Source organism: Lepus europaeus, unplaced genomic scaffold (genome assembly GCF_033115175.1).
Source record: "Lepus europaeus isolate LE1 unplaced genomic scaffold, mLepTim1.pri SCAFFOLD_370, whole genome shotgun sequence".
NCBI classification, from domain to species: Eukaryota; Metazoa; Chordata; class Mammalia; order Lagomorpha; family Leporidae; genus Lepus; species Lepus europaeus.
Genome location: NW_026909244.1, coordinates 52,501 through 72,500, shown reverse-complemented (window position 1 = coordinate 72,500; position 20,000 = coordinate 52,501). Strand labels below are relative to the sequence as shown.

At 51.9% G+C, this 20,000-nt stretch overlaps 1 protein-coding gene across 2 annotated transcripts in view; it reads right to left on the bottom strand.

Moving 5' to 3' along the window:
• Window positions 1–4,094, bottom strand: part of LOC133755002 (uncharacterized) — a 5,664-nt gene extending 1,570 nt beyond the window's left edge. The window contains exons 1-3 of one of the 2 annotated variants that reach the window (XM_062185330.1): window positions 4,028–4,094; window positions 1,579–1,954; window positions 1–1,493 (exon numbers count right to left, since the gene is read on the bottom strand). The exon at window positions 1–1,493 is cut by the window's left edge and continues 1,570 nt beyond it. In XM_062185330.1, coding sequence (XP_062041314.1) covers window positions 1–165 — 165 coding nt within the window. In that variant the 5' untranslated portion in view covers window positions 166–1,493; window positions 1,579–1,954; window positions 4,028–4,094. The remainder of the gene's footprint in view (window positions 1,494–1,578; window positions 1,955–4,027) is intronic. The other variant, XM_062185331.1, reaches the window with a different exon arrangement.
• Between the last annotated feature and the right edge of the window lie 15,906 nt (window positions 4,095–20,000).

The window sequence follows — 20,000 nt, the reverse complement described above, 5'->3', positions numbered from 1 at the left end:
CAACTGCCCCCTCCCCGCCGGGCCGGCAGGAGGCAAACCGAGGGAGCACCACCCGAGGCCACGCAATCGGGGCGGGGGGGGGGGGTCTGCGGTATAGGTAAAGAAATGGCACTTTGAGCATCCGCGGCCAGGGCCAGGGCAGGCTGGGCGCATTACCAATCCCATTCGCCACAGCCCTTCCCAGCCCCCGCACTCGTCCAGCCGGGCCGGACCACGCCGCGACCGCTCGACACACCTGGCACACACCACCCCACAGGGGGTGGCAAGCACGCAGGCATGCGCCCGCCAAGCCGATACCCCCCACACACGTGGGGACGGCACGACACCGGCAGCCTCCCTCCAGCGAGGCGAAGCACGCACGGGTCTCCCCTTCTCTTACCGCCTCGACCCCCCCAACACTCCCAAGGGGCACAGGCAGCAGCCAGAGGCAGCCACAGCAGCGACACCCGGGAGAGGGCACTGGGGGGACAGGAGCAACACCACCACTCGGCTTCAGGCACCTGAGGCACAACCTGGACCGCTCCAGGGGCACCGCACAGGCTCGCGTGGAGTCAAGGCTCCACAGCCACAGCCCACAACAGGGCGACAGCGAGGGATGCCCGCCACGTCACAGGACCCCAGCACCCCCCCGCGCGCAAAAGCACGGGGACAGCAGAGGTCGGGCCGGTTTCCGCACCCCTGCTACCCACACACCACCCACGGGTGGGGAAGGCAGAACGAGGGGCCCGCAGGCCAGAACGAGAGGCTCGGCAGCGTTCGCCATGAACGGCCGTCCCTCATCTGGAGCAGCTTAGGTCCGGCCCAGGAGAGCACCACAGCACCACATCGGTCACAGTCAGCTCGGAGTTTTAACACGTGGAGTGAGGGCGGGGGGCACGACCCGGCAAGGACAGCCACCAGTGGGGCCCGCTGCAGCCTCGCCGGCCCCCGCCTCCCACTGCAGGCGGTAGACAACCCCAGCGGAGAACGCCTGACACGCACACGTGTGGCATGAAGCCACCCCTCATCGAGGTCCTTTCAGTCAGAGGGTTGTCACAACCACCAGGCGATCGGCTCACCAGCGGCAAGGAGCGCACGCGGGTAGAGGACCCGACGCCCGCCTCACCCCCACCGCCCTCGGGCACCATAGGCCGGAGGTGGCATCACCGTCGCGGGACAACCGGGACGAACGCACACAAGCCACCGCGCGAGCCCAAGCAGGTGGCTCTCAGAAAGGAGCACGGTCGAGCACCAGCCCACTGGAAGCCCACTTTGTCCCCGTGTCCCCAACGCACGTCCGGAGTCCCCTCTCTCTGGCGACAGTCACCAGAGAACAGCGTGTCAGCACTTACCTGCAGGTCCAAAACCACAACTCCAAGTATAAAAATGTCCACGCGAGAGGGCACGGGGCTGATGCACTGGACACAGCCACCTCTGAGCTTGGGGACCCGGTCACTTGTCCCCAAAATGCCACCCATCTCTGTTAGAGCACACTCCTCTGCCACCTGGTCGACCTGGGGTGGGGGAGGGGGAATAGGGACATGAGCATGCCACCCGCCACCCGCCACCCGCCACCCGCCACCTACATCCTTAACTCACACACACACGGGCTCCAGTAGACTGGCCTCTGGCCCTCAAAAGGCAACCCAGGGGCCGGCGCCGTGGCTCAATAGGCTAATCCTCCACCTTGGGGCGCCGGCACACCGGGTTCTAGTCCCGGTCGGGGCGCCGGATTCTGTCCCGGTTGCCCCTCTTCCAGGCCAGCTCTCTGCTGTGGCCAGGGAGTGCAGTGGAGGATGGCCCAAGTGCTTGGGCCCTGCACCCCATGGGAGACCAGAAGGAAGCACCTGGCTCCTGCCTTCGGATCAGCGTGGTGCGCCGGCCGCAGCGCACTGGCCGTGGCAGCCATTGGAGGGTGAACCAATGGCAACGGAGGACCTTTCTCTCTGTCTCTCTCTCTCACTGTCCGCTCTGCCTGTCAAAGGGGGAAAAAAAAAAAAAAAAAGCGACCTTCGATCACTCCCTGAAGGGGGACTTTGGGGAAAAAAACAAAACAAAACAAAACAAAACAAAAAAACAAAACAGTCCAGACCTTCCTTAGTGGCAAGTAGCAAGTAATTAGGGTTAGGCCCAAGTGCAGAAGGACTTCGAAGAAAGAAGAAAGAAAAAAAAAAAAAAAAAAAAGGAAAAACAAAGTCCCAGGCCAAGGCACCCTTCCCTCTGCCGCCCACAGATCGACATCTCCGGTCGGTCTCTGCAGTTGGTGGCAGTGGTGGCAGCAGCACTACCAGTACGTAGTGTGACAGGGTGTGCTGGTCTACCCGCCAACAGTAGCGCCACCCCAGTCTAGCCACGTTCAGGCGCGAGGCGACGCCCGCCTCCCTCCACAGCCTCCGCCTGCTCACTTGCCATCCTCCAGGCCCAATCTCCGACCAATACATCAGGCCCCCAGGTCCCAGCAGGGCAGGGACAGTCCTTCCTGCAGCTTAGGGACTTTGTCACACTCTGTCTCGGGCTCCTCGGCCACTTGTCATCCCTTGCCGGCTCCGGAGCCCGCGACAGCCATATCAAGGCGGCCACCAGGTGGAGTCCAACAACCGACACCGAGGAACCAAGGGACAGCCAGCTGGATGCATCCAGGCGGCAGGGGGACGCTCAGAACGTGTTTCTCGGCTGCCCGGGGGCAGAGAGTGTGTGGAGGGGGTCGGGGGCAGGTGTCTGCATAACCACAAAGGCTGTGGGGCATAGGTGCCCACACAGCCGAGGGTTGGGACTCAGCAGGCTGGAAATCTCAGAGCATGAAGTGCCTCCCAAAGACAGGTCTGGCCTCACCTGGCTCCGGGAGTCAGCCTGTCAGACCCCCAGGGAGGGGGTCTTCGTCTTCTCTTGGCTCACGGGGTGTGTGTGGGGAGGGAGAGGGGGGCATCGGGAAGGAGGCTCATCCTCTGGCAGCACACCATCTGTGGCAGAGGCCATCCATGGGCTTCACTATTGCCTGGGATACACTCCACAGATCACTATTTACACAGAAGTTTTAAAAAACGGGGGGGGGGGGCGAGGGGGGAGTGGAGTGGAGTGGAGTGTGTCATATTCTTATTTTTTGTATCTGTGAACTACATCGAACCTCTTCTCTTTGTATTGATATCACATTCACATAAGAATTGATGAGAATCGTGTTGCACTCAGGACTGTGCGTTCTTCCCAGTGACCCTGGGAATCTAAAGACTTCTTTAAAAAGTCCACTTGGCCACCCAAAGGTGAAGGAAGGAAAGGAAAGGAGGAAGAAAAGACAAGAGAGTGGCAGAGAGAATTAAAAAGAGGGGAAAACATTGAAAGAACACGAGAGAGAGAGAGAGAGAGAGAAATTGGAGTAAGAAGAAAAAAAAAGGAGGACGAACAGAAAGACAAAAACTAAGAAGAGAGAAAGAAAACGTAAAAAATGGGGAAAAGAAGGAATGGAAGTTTAGAGGAAGTTTAGAAAGAAAACCGTGAGGACACGAGGACACGACAAAGAGAGGAAACACATGAGGGAAGGTGGGAGACAAAAATGAAACCAAAATAAGGAAGAGAGGAGAGAGCATGAAGATTTAAAAAGACGAGAGAGAAAGAGACAGAGAGACAGAGACAGAGACAGAGAGAGAGAAGGCAAGCAAGTGGGAAGAAAAAATAAGAAAGGGCAAAGAATATCAAGTCAAAGGGGGAGTGAGAAATAAAGTCGTGAGAAAGAGAAAGAAGCTAGAAGGAGACGGACAGACACACGGACGAGCGGGGAACAGCACGAGAGCAAGAGACAACAGGGAATAAACTGAGAAAGAGAACATAAAAGAAGGAAGGAAGGAAGGAAGGAAGGAAGGAAGGAAGGAAGGAAGGAAGGAAGAGAAGAAAGAAAGAAAGAAAGAAAGAAAGAAAGAAAGAAAGAAAGAAAGAAAGAGAAAGAAAGACGCCAACGGTGACCCACAGGGGACTCAGATCACCCAGGGTGGCGCCCAAGGACCCAAGAGCCGACCCCCAGTCACAGCCCGCTCCCCGCCCCCGGCCAGCTCCCCACCCTTCTCGCGGCAGCGCGGCGGCGCGGCGGCAGCGGCGGCGGCGGCGGCGCCCCAGCCCAGAGAAAAATGCCCCCCCCCCGCCGCCCACCCCACAGCAGAAAGCTCGCCTGTGCTCCACACCGCGCATGTGCTAAACAGGCCCCCAACCACTGCGCAGCCTCCACCCCGAAGCCTCGCGATACTCAGGACACTGTTTAGTCGCCAGCGCCATTTTGGCTTTCACCGGCCACCGTGCCCGATCTGATACTGTGGTCGCTAGGTGGCGCGCGAGTATCGCCGTAGAGAGCTTTGGTTCTCTCGGCGGGGGTGGGTGGGGAGGAAGGGGGGGATGAAGGGCAGGACAGGGCAGAGGAGGCCGAGGGAGGAAGGTGAATGGGGAATGACACTGGGTCCCAGGCCCGTGAGTCAGCTCCAGATTCTCTCTCTCTCTCTCTCTCTCTCTCTCTCTCTCTCTCTCTCTCTCACACACACACACACACACACACACCCTTGGGCCACGTTTCTCCAGGCCTGGCTCTCCAGAAATCTCATCCAATGATGAGCGGGAGGGCCTCCCGTTAGCTGGTAGCTGGGCCAGACAGGAACACAGGCACACACTCACACTCACACTCTCACTTTCTTCAATGCAATCACTGTCTCCAGCCGGGACGGCCCGCCCTCCCTCCCTAGGTAGTACTGTTATAAAGGATGGCCCAGTATCTCCTCGATGTGTGTCTCCTTCCACCACCAGGAGTTGAAAGGAAATGCGAAGGGTCACCACTGGAAGACCGGGAGGCAGGGTGGAAGCACAACAAACCTGCCCGGCTTTCTATGTTTCTTGGAGAGATACGTTGATTTATGCAATTTTTCTTTCTTTTTTATGTGAAATGCAGTGACAAAGAGAAGGATAGAGAGAGGGGGGAGAGAGGAGAGGTAGGAGAGGTGGTGGGGGAGAGAGAGAGAGGGAGAGAGAGAGAGAGAGATCTTCCATCCACTCATTCATTTCCCAAATGCCCACAGCAGCTGAGGCTGGGCTAGGCCAAAGCCAGCAGCCAGGAACTCCATCTGGGTCACCATTGTGGGTGACAAGGACACAACTACTTGGCCCATCTTCCGCTGACATTGTCTTTAACCTGTTGTGCCACAACGCTGCCTAGCTCCCACTAGCTAGCTTTAAATTTCTGTCTTTTAGCCGGCACCACGGCTCAATAGGCTCAATAGGCCAGGAGAAACATCTGGCTCCTGCCTTCAGACCAGCGCGGTGCGCCAGCCAGCGCGGTGGCCATTGGAGGGTGAACCAAAAAAGAAAAAAAAGAAAAATAAGAAAAAAAATTTCTTTTTTTTTTTTTTTTTTTTTTTTTTTTTTTTTTTTTGGACAGGCAGAGTTAGACAGTGAGAGAGAGAGAGAGACAGAGACAGAGAGAAAGGTCTTACTTCCGTTGGTTCACACCCCCCCCCCCAAATGGCCGCTACGGCCAGGCCAGCGTGCTGCACCAATCCGAAGCCAGGAGCCAGGTGCTTCTCCTGGTCTCCCTTACGGGTGCAGGGCCCAAGCACTTGGGCCATCCTCCACTGCACTCCTGGGCCACAGCAGCGAGCTGGACTGGAAGAGGAGCAACCGGGACAGAATCCAGTGCCCCGACTGGGACTAGGACCCAGGGTGCCAGCGCCGCAGGCAGAGGATTAGCCTAGTGAGCCATGGCGCCGGCCTCTATCTGTCTTTCTTCTAAGATCTTAGGGGAGCCAAGGACCTCTTTTGGGGGCAGAAAGGAGGTGGAATGGCAGTGGATCAGAGATGTGAAAGAAGGGAGGACAGTCTTCCAGAGAGAGCAAGGAGAGGGAGAGAGAGAGAGCGAGCACTTTACTCTGCTCCCCATCAGCAGGTAGGGGTCAGAGGAGGAAGAGAGCAGACTGGGTCTCTGGGAAACAGGACAGGAGCCTGGCCTGGCTTCCCCTTCCCAGCACATGAGCAGAAATGGCTGCACAGTGAGCAGCGTCTGGGCACACAGGATCCAGCTCAGCCCACAAGAAGCTTCTGCTCCCTCCGGTGAGGCACAGAAAGAAGCAGGGGAGAGCCAGCCACCGCACCCCAAGAGACACCGCAGCACCACTCACCCTCCCATTCCAAGAGGGGTTTTGCTCCTGAGAAGTTCTCATCCACTCTCCTCTGTGCCTGGGAAGGCACTGCCCCTAAAATGGCCTTCCAAGTGTTCCAGAGAAACAACACACCCAGTCAGACCTGTGTGTACGTGTATGCGTGTGTGTGGAGATGGAGAGAGCCCTTCAGAGCTACGTGTGTGTGTGCGCGCGCATGTGTGTGTGTGTCTGTGAGTCTGTCACAATGACATACCAAAATAAACCAGTGCACCATACACACATTTTGACTGCAGCTTGACCACCCACCCTGGAACACCAGGGCAGGGAGGGATGTCAGGTCTCTGGAACCCACCTGGGAGAAGAAGTCTTCTGGCTCCCAAGGCTCGCTCCCCTGGGACTGGGGGGGAAGATGAGGAGCAACAAATAGAAGTAGATCACAGAGAAACATCGCTCCTCAGGCGGCCTTTGAGGCCTTCCTTTTGGGGTAGATATCATTCTCTACACGTGGCAGCCAAAGCCGCAGGCACGGAGGACAATGAGAAAAATTCAGTCAAGGGAACCAAAGCACGGGCGAGAGGGGGGTTGCCTGATCAAATTAGAGGTCAGGTCTGGGCCATAGTCTCCTTAAGGGAGAAGAAGACCCAGACACTAGTTTTCTTTCTTTCTTTCTTTCTTTCTTTCTTTCTTTCTTTCTTTCTTTCTCTCTCTCTCTCTCTCTCTCTCTCTCTCTCTCTCTCTCTCTCTCTCTCTCTCTTTCTTTCTTTCTTTTTGAATCCAGGCACCCAAGTCAGAAAATCCACAGGGCAGTCGTGTCTACGGTTTCCTATGGGGACAAAATCCGGGGTCGATGTCGTTCAGAACAAACAACTTTCTTCTTCCACCTTTCCAGGTGAAGAAGGGGAGACTCGGGGCGGGTGGGGGTGGGGAGGGAGACCGACCGACCCCAGTCTCCAGTCTCAGATGGGCCAGCCCCATCCAAAGGCACGCCAGCAGCTTCCAAAGGAGGAAGTCCAAAGGCGCTCCGCACCCAGCCTGCGCCAAACAAGCCCCCACCCCCAACCGCCCGCTGGCCCTGGAAGTTGTGACTCCATCTTAGCTCTGCCTCACCAAACCCGTGTTCAATACTGTGGCCGCTAGGTGGTGCGCGAGCCTCAGGCAAGAGAGACTCAGCTCGGCTCGGCTCGGCTCGCGCGGAGTGAGGGCCCGGTGAAGACGAAGGGAAGCAGAAATTTCACACTGAATCCTCCCTCCTTCCTTACCTGCCTCCCTCCTTCCCCATCGACTCCACATCCACAGAGACCTGTCCAAAGAGAGTCCAGGTAGGGCTATCGACAGTATCCGCTTTATTCCCAGAAACCTCCTGCTTAAAAATAACCGGTAGTCTCAAAGATGTCTGTCACCAACCAGGTTCTCCTTCTTTTCTTTACACAGAAAGATGTATTGATTTACTCGAAAGGTAGTTACAGAGACAGTCGGCTCACTCCCACAAATGGAACTACAACAGCCTGGGCTGGGCCAGGCCAAACCCAGGAGCTTGGAACTTCATCGAGGTCTCCCGTATAGGTGCAGGGGCCCAAGCACTCAGGCCATCTTTTGCTATCTTCCCAAGCACATTAGCAGGGAGTTGGACTCTGGCATCGCAGGCAGTGGCAACAGGGGCCTAGGAAGCGGTTCCTTGGTCTCAAGCCTCTGCCTGCAATGCTGGCATCCCACAGCAGCATGGGTTTGAGTGCCACCTGGTCCAGGCAGGACTGATCCAGCTTAACCAGATGCCCCACAATGCTCGCATCTCTCTCTCTCTCTCTCTCTCTCTCTCTCTCTCTCTCTCTCTCTCTTCTCTCATTCTCCTCCTCCTCCTTCTCTCCTTCCCTGTCTCTGTAATGCTGCCTCTCCAATAAGTATGTAATCCATTAAAAAGTGAAAAGAAAGTGATGGATTGTGGGATGGAATCTTCAACTATCTTCAACTAATCATTAAGATGATCCACCTCTCCCACTGGAGTACCTGGATTGGATTTTTTACTCTAGCTCCCCACCAGTGGAGATTCTGGCGTGCAGCACTGACAGTTCCCATCACTCACACCCAATAGCGTCTGACTCTATTTTTTCACCATGGGGCTTTCTAACGATCCCCACACATAGATGTCAGGGAGCCAAGTACTTGAAACCTCACCTGCTGCCTCCCAGGGCATGCCCATGCCCCTGCAGAAAGCTTGAATCAGAGGAGAGTCAGGAATCGAACCCATGTCCACTGCATGAAACGGGAGCACCCCATGCCGAAAACTCTAACCGTTGATCCGAACGCCCACCACACATCACACATTATTTCTTCAAGTTTTTTTTTTTTAAATTTATTTTTGACAGGCAGATAGTGAGAGAGAGAGAGAGAGAGAGAGAGAGACAGAGAGACAGAGAGAGAGAGACAGAGAGAAAGGTCTTCCTTTGCCGTTGGTTCACCCTCCAATGGCCGCCACGGCCGGCACGCTACAGCCGGCGCACCGCGCTGATCCGAAGGCAGGAGCCAGGTGCTTCTCCTGGTCTCCCATGGGGTGCAGGGCCCAAGCACTTGGGCCATCCTCCACTGCACTCCCTGGCCACAGCAGAGAGCTGGCCTGGAAGAGGGGCAACCGGGACAGGATCGGTGCCTGAACCGGGACTAGAACCCGGTGTGCCGGCGCCGCAAGGCAGAGGATTAGCCTAGTGAGCCGCGGCGCCGGCCTATTTCTTCAAGTTTTTTAAGATTCATTTATTTATTTATTTCTGAATCGGAAAGGTAAAGTGTGTGTGGGGGGGGGGTAGAGAGAAACACACAGAAAGAGAGATTGCTTCCATCTGCTGGTTTCACTCCCCACCTCTTCAAACTACAGCTCTCTACAACATGCCCACCTTTGCAAATTCCCTCACAACACCGCCAAAATGAAGGAACATACTAGTGGTGGCTGTCCCACGGCTGCTCATCTGTCCTATCGCTGCCTTTGACAAAATTTCTGTGACACACGAAACATCCGAGTGACCATGTACAGCAGCAGCACCAATCTTGTGTCACCGCACTATAACAGACTAGGTAATTCTGTGAACTTCTTTTAGGATGCGGACAGAACCGTCGTCTATAGTGTATGCGTGAGTATTATATAATACGTATATATATAATATATGAATATGATAAAATATTTGAATATTTAATATATATTTAAATATAATATATCACATTACATATATAAATATATATCATACATATTATATTATATATATAATATATATATTATAAATATATTATATTATATAATAATATATGATTATACAAAATATATTATATTAAAGATAATATATCATATATTATATAATATATAGTATATATCATATTATATTATATATATATGTATCATATATAATGTATTACAAATATTATAATATATTATGTGATATATATTATATAATATGCTGTCTATTACATATTATATATAATTATATGTATAATGTGTATATATATATATATATATATATATATATGTCGATCCGAAGCCAGGAGCCAGGTGCTTCCTCCTGGCCTCCCACGTGAGTGCGGGCCCAAGGACCTGGGTCATCCTTCACTGAACTCCCGGGTCACCACAGCAGAGAGCTGGACTGGAAGAGGGGCGACCGGGACAGAATCCGGCACCCCGACTGACCGGGACTAGAACCTGGTGTGCCGGCGCCACAGATGGAGGATTAGCTTAGTGAGCCGGCGCCGGCCCCCGGGGTATGGATTGTTGAAAAATCTCCTTTCACTCTTTGTCACAGGACCCACAGTCATTTACAGTGCTTCTTTTCTGATGCTCCAAATGGCTGCACTGTCAGATTTTCACATCCCTCACATCCCCACTCGACAAAGCCAGAAAACTTCCTCGCTCGTGTGAAATCTACTCCCGTCGGAAACATGTTCAACCGCACAGTTCCATGACATTTGGTACGCTCACGTCACGGTCACGTTCGTTGCTGTAGGCCTATTTTTATTTTTAAAATAAGGAGGGAGAGGAGGACACACACACACACACACACACACACACAGGCTGGAGCTGGGTCAGAGACTGCATCCAGATCTCCCACATGCGCAGCAGGAGCCTAAACACTTTGGGGTATTTGTCAGACACTACCCTTCCTATTTGCCCAACGACAGCCATATCCCCCTATGGCCCCCAACCCCACCTCGCCCGCCCACTCATCGTGCCATAACAAGTCTTCCTCTGCGATTCCTTCACATTTGTCCAACTACCTCTTGTGTTAGGGTGCTGAGAAGGCACGTGAGGTCACTGATACCCTGGGCTCACGGAGGGGGACTGTGGATTTCCACGGGAAGCAGGGGGGAGAATGAGAAGTGCTCGTGAAACCCAAAGGCGAATGACCATAATCTGTCCCTCCTCCCCAGAGCAAGCACAGCTCAGCAGAGGTGTCTGTCTGTCTGTCGTCAAAATCATCCCCTGCTAGCCTTCTGTCCCGTGACTGCCAGAATTCCAGAACGGCAAGAGAATCTGCTTGGCATTCCACTGCACTGGTTCTGTCTCCTCTGAAAGACACATGTGCACACTCTATCTCAAGCAAACACACCCCAGGCCGTAAAGAAAAAAAAAGATGTCAGCCTTCAAGGCAGGGTTTCAGCTGTGGTAGCCGTCATCGTTAAGGGGACTGACTGACTGACCTTTGCCCCAGAAAGGCAGCATTCTGGAGGAGCAGGGAAAGTTGGCCATTCACTGACAAAGGCCTGAGGCGCGCGGGGGTGGGGGGGGTGGGGGGGGGGAGGCGGCTGAGGAGAAGAGAAAGGGAAACCCATTCACAGAGAAAAAAGCTCTGGGCTGTTTCTTCTGCATTTGAATGAAGCCAATTGAATGAGGCAGATTCCAAGTCATTGAGGGTGGGTGGGTGTGGCAAGTAGATTCCCAAGGCCAGGCTACCAGTTTCTCTCTTCAGCTGTGCCTTGCAAAGTCATCACAGTGGCAGGATAGGTGTTGGAGGAGACAAGATTCATTCAGGGAGGGTGTGTGTCCTCCCCCCATGTCTGTCCCCATGGGCACCTCTGCCCTGACTCTGGCCTAGGAAGAGGGCACGGGGCAGGGGAGTGAAATAACTGGCCAGGGATGCCAGGAACACAGCTTTCCTCCCTGCCCTTTTGCTCCTACCCTGGAACATCTTAGCTTATCCAGAGAATATTCTATAACTAGGAAGAAGGCACAAGTATATATTTTTTTCTTTTTCTTCTTGGGCATAGGTCCACACTGGTGTATTCCACCATGAGCCCATCCACAGGCATGTTTAACTTACCAGTTGTTCTTTGGCCCGAACATACGAGGCTGCTGCCAGATGCATCTCTGCTCACAGATCCTTCTGTATTAGCCTATTTGCTTGCTTATGTGCAAGGTGAAAAACAGAGAGAGAGATAGAGATAGATAGAGATGGGGTGGGGGAGAGAGAATGTGAGACATCAGGTTCACTCCCACAGATGGCCACCATGGCCAGGGTTGGGCCACGATGAACCCAGGAACCAGGAGCTTCTTCCAGGTGCCTAAGGACTTGGGATATCCTCTGATGCCACCACCCAGGCCATTATCAGGGAGCTGGATTGGAACTGGAGCGGCTAAGGCTCAAACTGGTGCCCATGTGAGATGCTGGGGGGTCACAGGCGGCTGCTGTACCTGATGCACCACAATGCCAGTCCCAGCAGTGTCTTTATATTATGAAATCTGCTTCATTCATACAAGTTGTGATGCCAGCAAATTTCTACACACAGGACCAGTGTGGTTAAGCCAGTTACAGAGAGGCAGAGGCAGAGGTCTCCCACCCACCAGTTCACATCCCAGGTGGTCGAAACACCCTGAGTTGCACCAATACGAAGCCAGGAGCCTGAGCTTTTTCCATGTCTCCCGTGGGAGTGCAGGGGCAGAAGGACTCGGGCCACCTTTTACTGTTTTTGCGGACCACAGCAGAGAGCAGCCAGCTGGGATGGGATGGGATTTGAACGGGAGCCCATATGGGATGCCGGCACTGCTTGTGGCAGTTTTACCTGCTACACCACAGCACAGGCCCCCTAATAATAATAATAATAATAATAATAATAATAGTAATTCTTTTTTGAAATATTTTTATCTTTATTTTTTTTTTTTTTATTTTTTTTACCGGAGAGTCAGAGTTACAGAGAGCCCTTCCATCTCAAACTGGAGCCACAGGCAGATGCTTAACCTACTATGCCCCAGGGTCAGCCCAATCCCCCCCCCCCCTTCAGAGACTTAATTGGCCAATTCTTTTTTAAAATTAACTCACTCTTATTTATGTGAAAGAGTTTATGAGGTGATTGTCTGAGAGTTGGGAGGGGAAGAGAGATCCTCCATCTGCTGGATGGGCTCTGGGTGGCCAGGGCAAATCCAGGAGGCAAGTGCCAGGAGCTTCATCTGTCCCACATCTCCCAGCTGGGCTCGGGGACCCAAGTAGTAGGTCAATCTTCCCGTTGCTTTCCAGGTGAATTAGCAAGGAGCTGGATTGGAAATGGACCTCATATTAGTGGATCACAGAGTCACAGCTGAGCTGAGCCCCCTTAAGATTTTTTTTTTTTCCTTCTTCTTCCCTTCCGGCCAGCGCCATGGCTCAACAGGCTAATCCTCTGCCTAGTGGCGCCGGCACACCGGGTTCTAGTCCCGGTCGGGGCGCCGGATTCTGTCCCGGTGCCCCTCTTCCAGGCCAGCTCTCTGCTATGGCCAGGGAGTGCAGTGGAGGATGGCCCAAGTGGTTGGGTCCTGCACCCCATGGGATACCAAGATAAGCACCTGGCTCCTGCCTTCGGAACAGCGAGGTGCGCCGGCCGCAGCGCGCCAGCCGCGGCGGCCATTGGAGGGTGAACCAATGGCAAAAGGAAGACCTTTCTCTCTGCCTCTCTCTCTCACTGTCCACTCTGCCTGTCAAAAGAGAGAGAGAGAGAGAGAGAGAGAGAGAGAGAGAGAGAGAGGTCTTCCTTTTCTGTTGGTTTACCCGCCAAGGGCCGCTGCGGCTGTCGCGCTGCACCGATCCGAAGCCAGGAGCCAGGTGCTTCTCCTGGTCTCCCTTATGGGTGCAGGGCCCAAGGGAGGACTTGGGCCATCCTCCACTGCCTTCCCAGGCCACAGCAGAGAGCTGGACTGGAAGACTAGCAACCGGGACAGAATCTGGCACCCCAACCGGGACTAGAACCCGGTGTGCTGGCGCCGAAGGTGGAGGATTAGCCTAGTGAGCCACGCGCCAGCCCAAGATTATTATCATTATTATTATTTTTTTAAAGATTGCACTGTACTGGGGCCAATCCAGCTCTCTGCTATGGCCTGGGAAAGCAGTAGAAGATGGCCCAAGTCCTTGGGCCCCTGCACCCACGTGGGAGACTGGGAAGAAGCTCCTGGCTCCTGGCTTTGGAGCGGCGTAGCTCCAGCCATTGCAGCCATCTGGGCAGTGAACCAGGGGATGGAAGACTCTGCCTCTCTCTGCCTCTGCCTCTCTGTAACTCTGTGTTTTAAATAAATAAATAAATCTATCTTTCCTTCCTTTCTTTCAAATAAATAGATCTTACAAAATAAAAATTCCTGAAGTCAGGTACTCTGGAGAAGCTCTTAAAAAAAAAAAAAAAACACAAAAAAAACACAAGGCCGGCGCCGCCACGGCTCACTAGGCTAATCCTCCGCCTTGCAGCGCCGGCACACCGGGTTCTAGTCCCTGTCGGGGCGCCGGATTCTTTTTTTTTTTTTTAATTATTATTATTATTATTATTATTATTATTATTATTTTTGACAGGCAGAGTGGACAGTGAGAGAGAGACAGAGAGAAAGGTCTTCCTTTTTGCCGTTGGTTCACCCTCCAATGGCCGACGCGGCTGTCGCGTTGTGGCCGGCGCACCGCGCTGATCCGAAGGCAGGAGCCAGGTGCTTCTCCTGGTCTCCCATGGGGTGCAGGGCCCAAGCACTTGGGCCATCCTCCACTGCACTCCCTGGCCACAGCAGAGAGCTGGCCTGGAAGAGGGGCAACCGGGACAGGATCGGTGCCCGAACCGGGACTAGAACCCGGTGTGCCGGCGCCGCAAGGCGGAGGATTAGCCTAGTGAGCCGCGGCGCCGGCCAGGGGCGCCGGATTCTGTCCCGGTTGCCCCTCTTCCAGGCCAGCTCTCTGCTGTGGCCCGGGAGTGCAGTGGAGGATGGCCCAAGTGCTTGGGCCCTGCACCCCATGGGAGACCAGGAGAAGCACCTGGCTCCTGCCTTCGGATCAGCGCGGTGCGCCGGCCACAACGCGACAGCCGCGTCGGCCATTGGAGGGTGAACCAACGGCAAAGGAAGACCTTTCTCTCTGTCTCTCTCTCTCTGTCTACTCTGCCTGTCAAAAAAATAAATAAATTAAAAAAAAAAAACACCATTTGGGACATCAGCATCTCATATCAGAGCATGGAGCCACACACACTGGCAGATGCTTAACCTACTATGCCCAGGGCCAGCCCATCCCCCTCCCCCCCCTTTTCAGAGACTTAGTTAGCCAATTCTTTTTAAATTTAATTTATCCTTATGTATGTGGAAAAGGTATGGGGTAACTGGCTGAGGGTTGGGAGAGAAACAGAGGTCTTCCATCTGCTGGATGGGCTCTGGGTGGCCAGGGCAAATCCAGGAGGCAGGTGCCAGGAGTTTCATCTGTCCCACATCTCCCAGCTGGTTCAAGTAGTGGGTCAATCTTCCCGTGGCTTTCCAGGTGAATTAGCAAGGAGCTGGATTGGAAATGGAAGAGGAGGGACTGGAAATAGATCTCATATTAGCAGATCACGGAGTCACAGCTGAGCCGAGTCCCCTTGAGATTTTTTTTCTTTCTTTCTTTCTTTCTTTCTTTCTTTCTTTCTTTCTTTCTTTTTTTTTTTTTTTTTTTTTTTTAAGAAAGATTGCACTGGGGGCCGGCGCTGCTGCGGTGCAGCGGGTTAACGCCTTGGCCTGAAGCGCCAGCATCCCCTATGTGTGCCAGTTTTGAGTCCCGGCTGCTCCTCTTCCAATCCAGCTCTATGTTATGGCCCGGGAAAGCAGTGGAAGATGGCCCGAGTCCTTGAGCCCCTACACCCCCCCATGCAAGACCCAGAAGAAGCTCCTGGCTCCTGGCTTCAGATCTGCGCAGTTCCAGCCATTGCAGCCAATTGGGGAGTGAACCATCAGACAAAAGACCTCTCTCACTCTCTCTGCCTCTCCTCTCTCTGTGTAACTCTTTCAAATAAGTAAGTAAGTAAGTAAGTAAATAAATAAATAAATAGATCTATTTTTTTTTTCAGAGTTTTTCATTTACTTGAAAGTCAGAGTCACACAGAGAGAGGAGAGGCAGAGAGAGGTCTTCCATCTGATGGCACTCCTATGTGATGCTGGTGCTTCAGGCCAGGGCATTAACCCGCTGCACTGCAGCGCCCGCCCCAAATAAATAAATCTTTTAACATTTTTTTTAAAAATAAAGATTGCGCTGTATTGGGGCCGATCCAGCTCTCTGCTATGGTGTGGGAAGGCAGCAGAAGATGGCCCAAGTCCTCCTCGGGCCCCTGCACCCATGTGGGTGACCTGGAAGAAGCTCCTGGCTCCTGGCTTTGGATCAGCATGGCTCCGGCCATTGCAGCCATCTGGAGGTGAACCAGGGGATGGAAGACTCTGTCTCTGTCTCTGTCTCTGCCTCTCTATAACTGTTTCCAATACATAACTAAAAAAAAAAAAAAGCAATCTTCCTTCCTTCCTTCCTTCCTTCCTTCCTACCTAATAAATAGATCTTATGAAAGAAAAATTTCTGAAGACAGGTACCCTGGAGAAGTACTTAAAAAATAAATAAATAAAATACCACTTGGAACATTAGCATCTTATATCAGAGTGTGGGCTCTTCCTACTTCTTGCTAAAATGTCTTGACCTGGTCCAGTCCCACCTACTGTGGGGCACTTATTTCTTAAGATGGCTTGATTGATTTAGAACACGTAGTGTTCAATTTCTGCACCTACTGACCTTCCTTTTAGATTCAAAAGGGCTCCGCTATCCTGGTAGGAAAGATTCCATTTTGAGTCCAGATGCATGATTTTTCTGGTACTCTGCCTTGGAAGGAAGGAAGGAAGGAAGGAAGGAAGGAAGGAAGGAAGGAAGGAAGGAAGGAAGGAAAATTTTTGAATCGTGATTTTTTTGGGCATTCTGCCTCATGATAGATAGATAGATAGATAGATGACAGAGTTTGAATTGGTACTTTTTGATGCTCTGCCTCCAAATAAATCAACATTCATTTTTGAATTGTGATTTTTTTTCCGGATGCTCTAGATAGATAGATAGATAGATAGATAGCCGTGTTGGAAGGAAGGGAGGGAGGGAGGGAGGGAGGGAGGGAGGGAGATTGTTTTCATCCACTGGTTCCTGGCTCTCCTATCTATGTCATCTCTCTCCCTTCATATAAGGAAAAGGTGCTCCCAGGACCTATTCATGGGAAGCTGTATGTTAAGCAGAGCAGCCAAGCAGAACTCAAAGCGGCAGGCATCCCAAACGTAACTCACCAGGGCATAATGACACCCCCCTCCCCAACTGCCTCACTCCGGTGTTTTTCACCCTTAGCATTTTCAGCTTTCCAAAGATCACTAGGATTGAGCAGACCTGGGTGCTGACCCGCCACCCAGTGTTCAATTTCTGCACCTATTGACCTTCCTTTTAGATTCAAAATGGCTCCTGACACTCTGGCACTAAAGACTCCATTTTGAGTTCAAATGACTTCTCCCACCCGCCGCGCCCCGCCCCGCCCCGCCGCGCCCCACCGCACCCCACCACACCCCGCCGCGGCCCCCATCCAGTGGCATCGATGACTGTAAATTAGGATTATAAGGAAGATGTCCATCCGTGATACCAACCTTGATTAAGGAAAAAAAAAAAAAAGTCCCATCTGGGGCTTGTCATGGTCGTGCACACACCACCCCCACCCCTGACATAGGCATCCCTATGGATGGAGAAAGCAGCAGTTTGAGTCCCGGCTGCACTCCATGAAATCCAGCTCCCTGCTAATGTGTGTGGGATGGGAATACAGTACCATGTCGCCCAAGTGCAAATGTAAATCTGTGAAAGAGACATGAGTGGGTGTGGGATATTTCTGATGCTCTGCCTTGCTATCAACAATCACTTTTGGTGTTCAGCACCAGCCCTGAAATAGTCATGTTTGAATCATGGCATTTCTGGTACTCCGCTTCACAATAAACAAATCAATAATTGCTTTTGATTCGTGATTTTTTTGATCGATCGATCGATCATAGATAATCGTGTTTGAACTGAGATGTCTGCCTTTCAGTGAATGAATGAATGAATGAATGAAGAGTTAGATAATGGCGTAGGAATTTTAGATTTTTCTGATGCTCTGCCTTGCACTAAAGAAATAAGTAATCATGTTTGGTGAATTTTCTGATGTTCTGCCTCAGGGTGGATGGATAGTGGTGTATGAATCGAGATTTCTGTGATGCTCTACCGAGAGAGAGAGAGAGAGAGAGAGAGAGAGAGAGAGAGAGAGAGAGAGAGATGGATAGGTAATTATGATCGAATCAAGATTTTTCTGACATTCTGCCTCGCAATAGATCGAGCTAGCGAGTGGTGTAGGAATTCAGATTTCTGTGATGCTCTGCCTCACAGTAAACACTGTTTGGAGATTTTTTCCCCTGTTCCACTGCCTCGCAGTAGATTGATAGATAATCATGTTTGAATTGAATTTTTTGTGACGTTCTGCCGAGAGAGACAGACAGACAAGATCCCAAAGATCGATCTCTGTGATGCCCTGCCTCACATATAAATGAAAGAATAAGCGAATACCTTGATAGATGGCTGGATAGAAAAGAGTGTATGTGTGTGTGTGTGTGTGTGTGTGTTAGAGAGAGAGAGAGAGAGAGAGAGAGAGAGCTAGAAAGAGTGTGTAAGAGAGAGAGAGAGCGAGAGAGCCCAAACGAAACTAAACAAGGGCATTTTGGCGACACCCCCCCCCCGCGGATACTTCATTTCTTTGAAATATGCACACAGCATTCGCAAGATCCCAAGGATCCCAAAGACCGATCTCTGTGATGCCCTGCCTCACATATAAATGAAAGAATAAGCGAATACCTTGAGAGATGGCTGGACATAAGTGTGTGTGTGTGTGTGTGTGTGAGAGAGAGAGAGAGAGAGAGAGAGAGAGAGAGAGAGAGCTAGAAAGAGTGTGTAAGAGAGAGAGAGAGCGAGAGAGCCCAAACGAAACTAAACAAGGGCATTTTGGCGACCCCCCCCCCCCCCGCGGATACTTCATTTCTTTGAAATATGCACACAGCATTCGCAAGATCCCAAGGATCCCAAAGACCGATCTCTGTGATGCCCTGCCTCACATATAAATGAAAGAATAAGCGAATACCTTGAGAGATGGCTGGACATAAGTGTGTGTGTGTGTGTGTGTGTGTGAGAGAGAGAGAGAGAGAGAGAGAGCTAGAAAGAGTGTGTAAGAGAGAGAGAGAGAGAGAGAGCCCAAACGAAACTAAACAAGGGCATTTTGGCCACCCCCCCCCCCGCGGATACTTCATTTCTTTGAAATATAAACACAGCATTCGCAAGATCCCAAAGATCGATCTCTGTGATGCCCTGCCTCACATATAAATGAAAGAATAAGCGAATACCTTGAGAGATGGCTGGACATAAGTGTGTGTGTGTGTGTGTGTGAGAGAGAGAGAGAGAGAGAGAGCTAGAAAGAGTGTGTAAGAGAGAGAGAGAGCGCGAGAGAGCCCAAACGAAACTAAACAAGGGCATTTTGGCCACCCCCCCCCCCCCCGCGGATACTTCATTTCTTTGAAATATGCACACAGCATTCGCAAGATCCCAAGGATCCCAAAGACCGATCTCTGTGATGCCCTGCCTCACATATAAATGAAAGAATAAGCGAATACCTTGAGAGATGGCTGGACATAAGTGTGTGTGTGTGTGTGTGTGTGTGAGAGAGAGAGAGAGAGAGAGAGAGAGCTAGAAAGAGTGTGTGAGAGAGAGAGAGAGAGAGCCCAAACGAAACTAAACAAGGGCATTTTGGCCACCCCCCCCCCCCCGCGGATACTTCATTTCTTTGAAATATGCACACAGCATTCGCAAGATCCCAAAGACCGATCTCTGTGATGCCCTGCCTCACATATAAATGAAAGAATAAGCGAATACCTTGAGAGATGGCTGGACATAAGTGTGTGTGTGTGTGTGTGTGTGTGTGAGAGAGAGAGAGAGAGAGAGAGCTAGAAAGAGTGTGTAAGAGAGAGAGAGAGCGCGAGAGAGCCCAAACGAAACTAAACAAGGGCATTTTGGCCACCCCCCCCCCCCGCGGATACTTCATTTCTTTGAAATATGCACACAGCATTCGCAAGATCCCAAGGATCCCAAAGATCGATCTCTGTGATGCCCTGCCTCACATATAAATGAAAGAATAAGCGAATACCTTGAGAGATGGCTGGATAGAAAAGAGTGTATATATGTGTGTGTGTGTGTGTGTGTTAGAGAGAGAGAGAGAGAGAGAGAGCTAGAAAGAGTGTGTAAGAGAGAGAGAGAGAGAGCCCAAACGAAACTAAACAAGGGCATTTTGGCCACCCCCCCCCCCCCGCGGATACTTCATTTCTTTGAAATATGCACACAGCATTCGCAAGATCCCAAGGATCCCAAAGATCGATCTCTGTGATGCCCTGCCTCACATATAAATGAAAGAATAAGCGAATACCTTGAGAGATGGCTGGATAGAAAAGAGTGTATATATGTGTGTGTGTGTGTGTGTGTGTGTTAGAGAGAGAGAGAGAGAGAGAGAGAGAGAGAGAGCTAGAAAGAGTGTGTAAGAGAGAGAGAGAGAGAGCCCAAACGAAACTAAACAAGGGCATTTTGCCCCCCCCCCCCCGCGGATACTTCA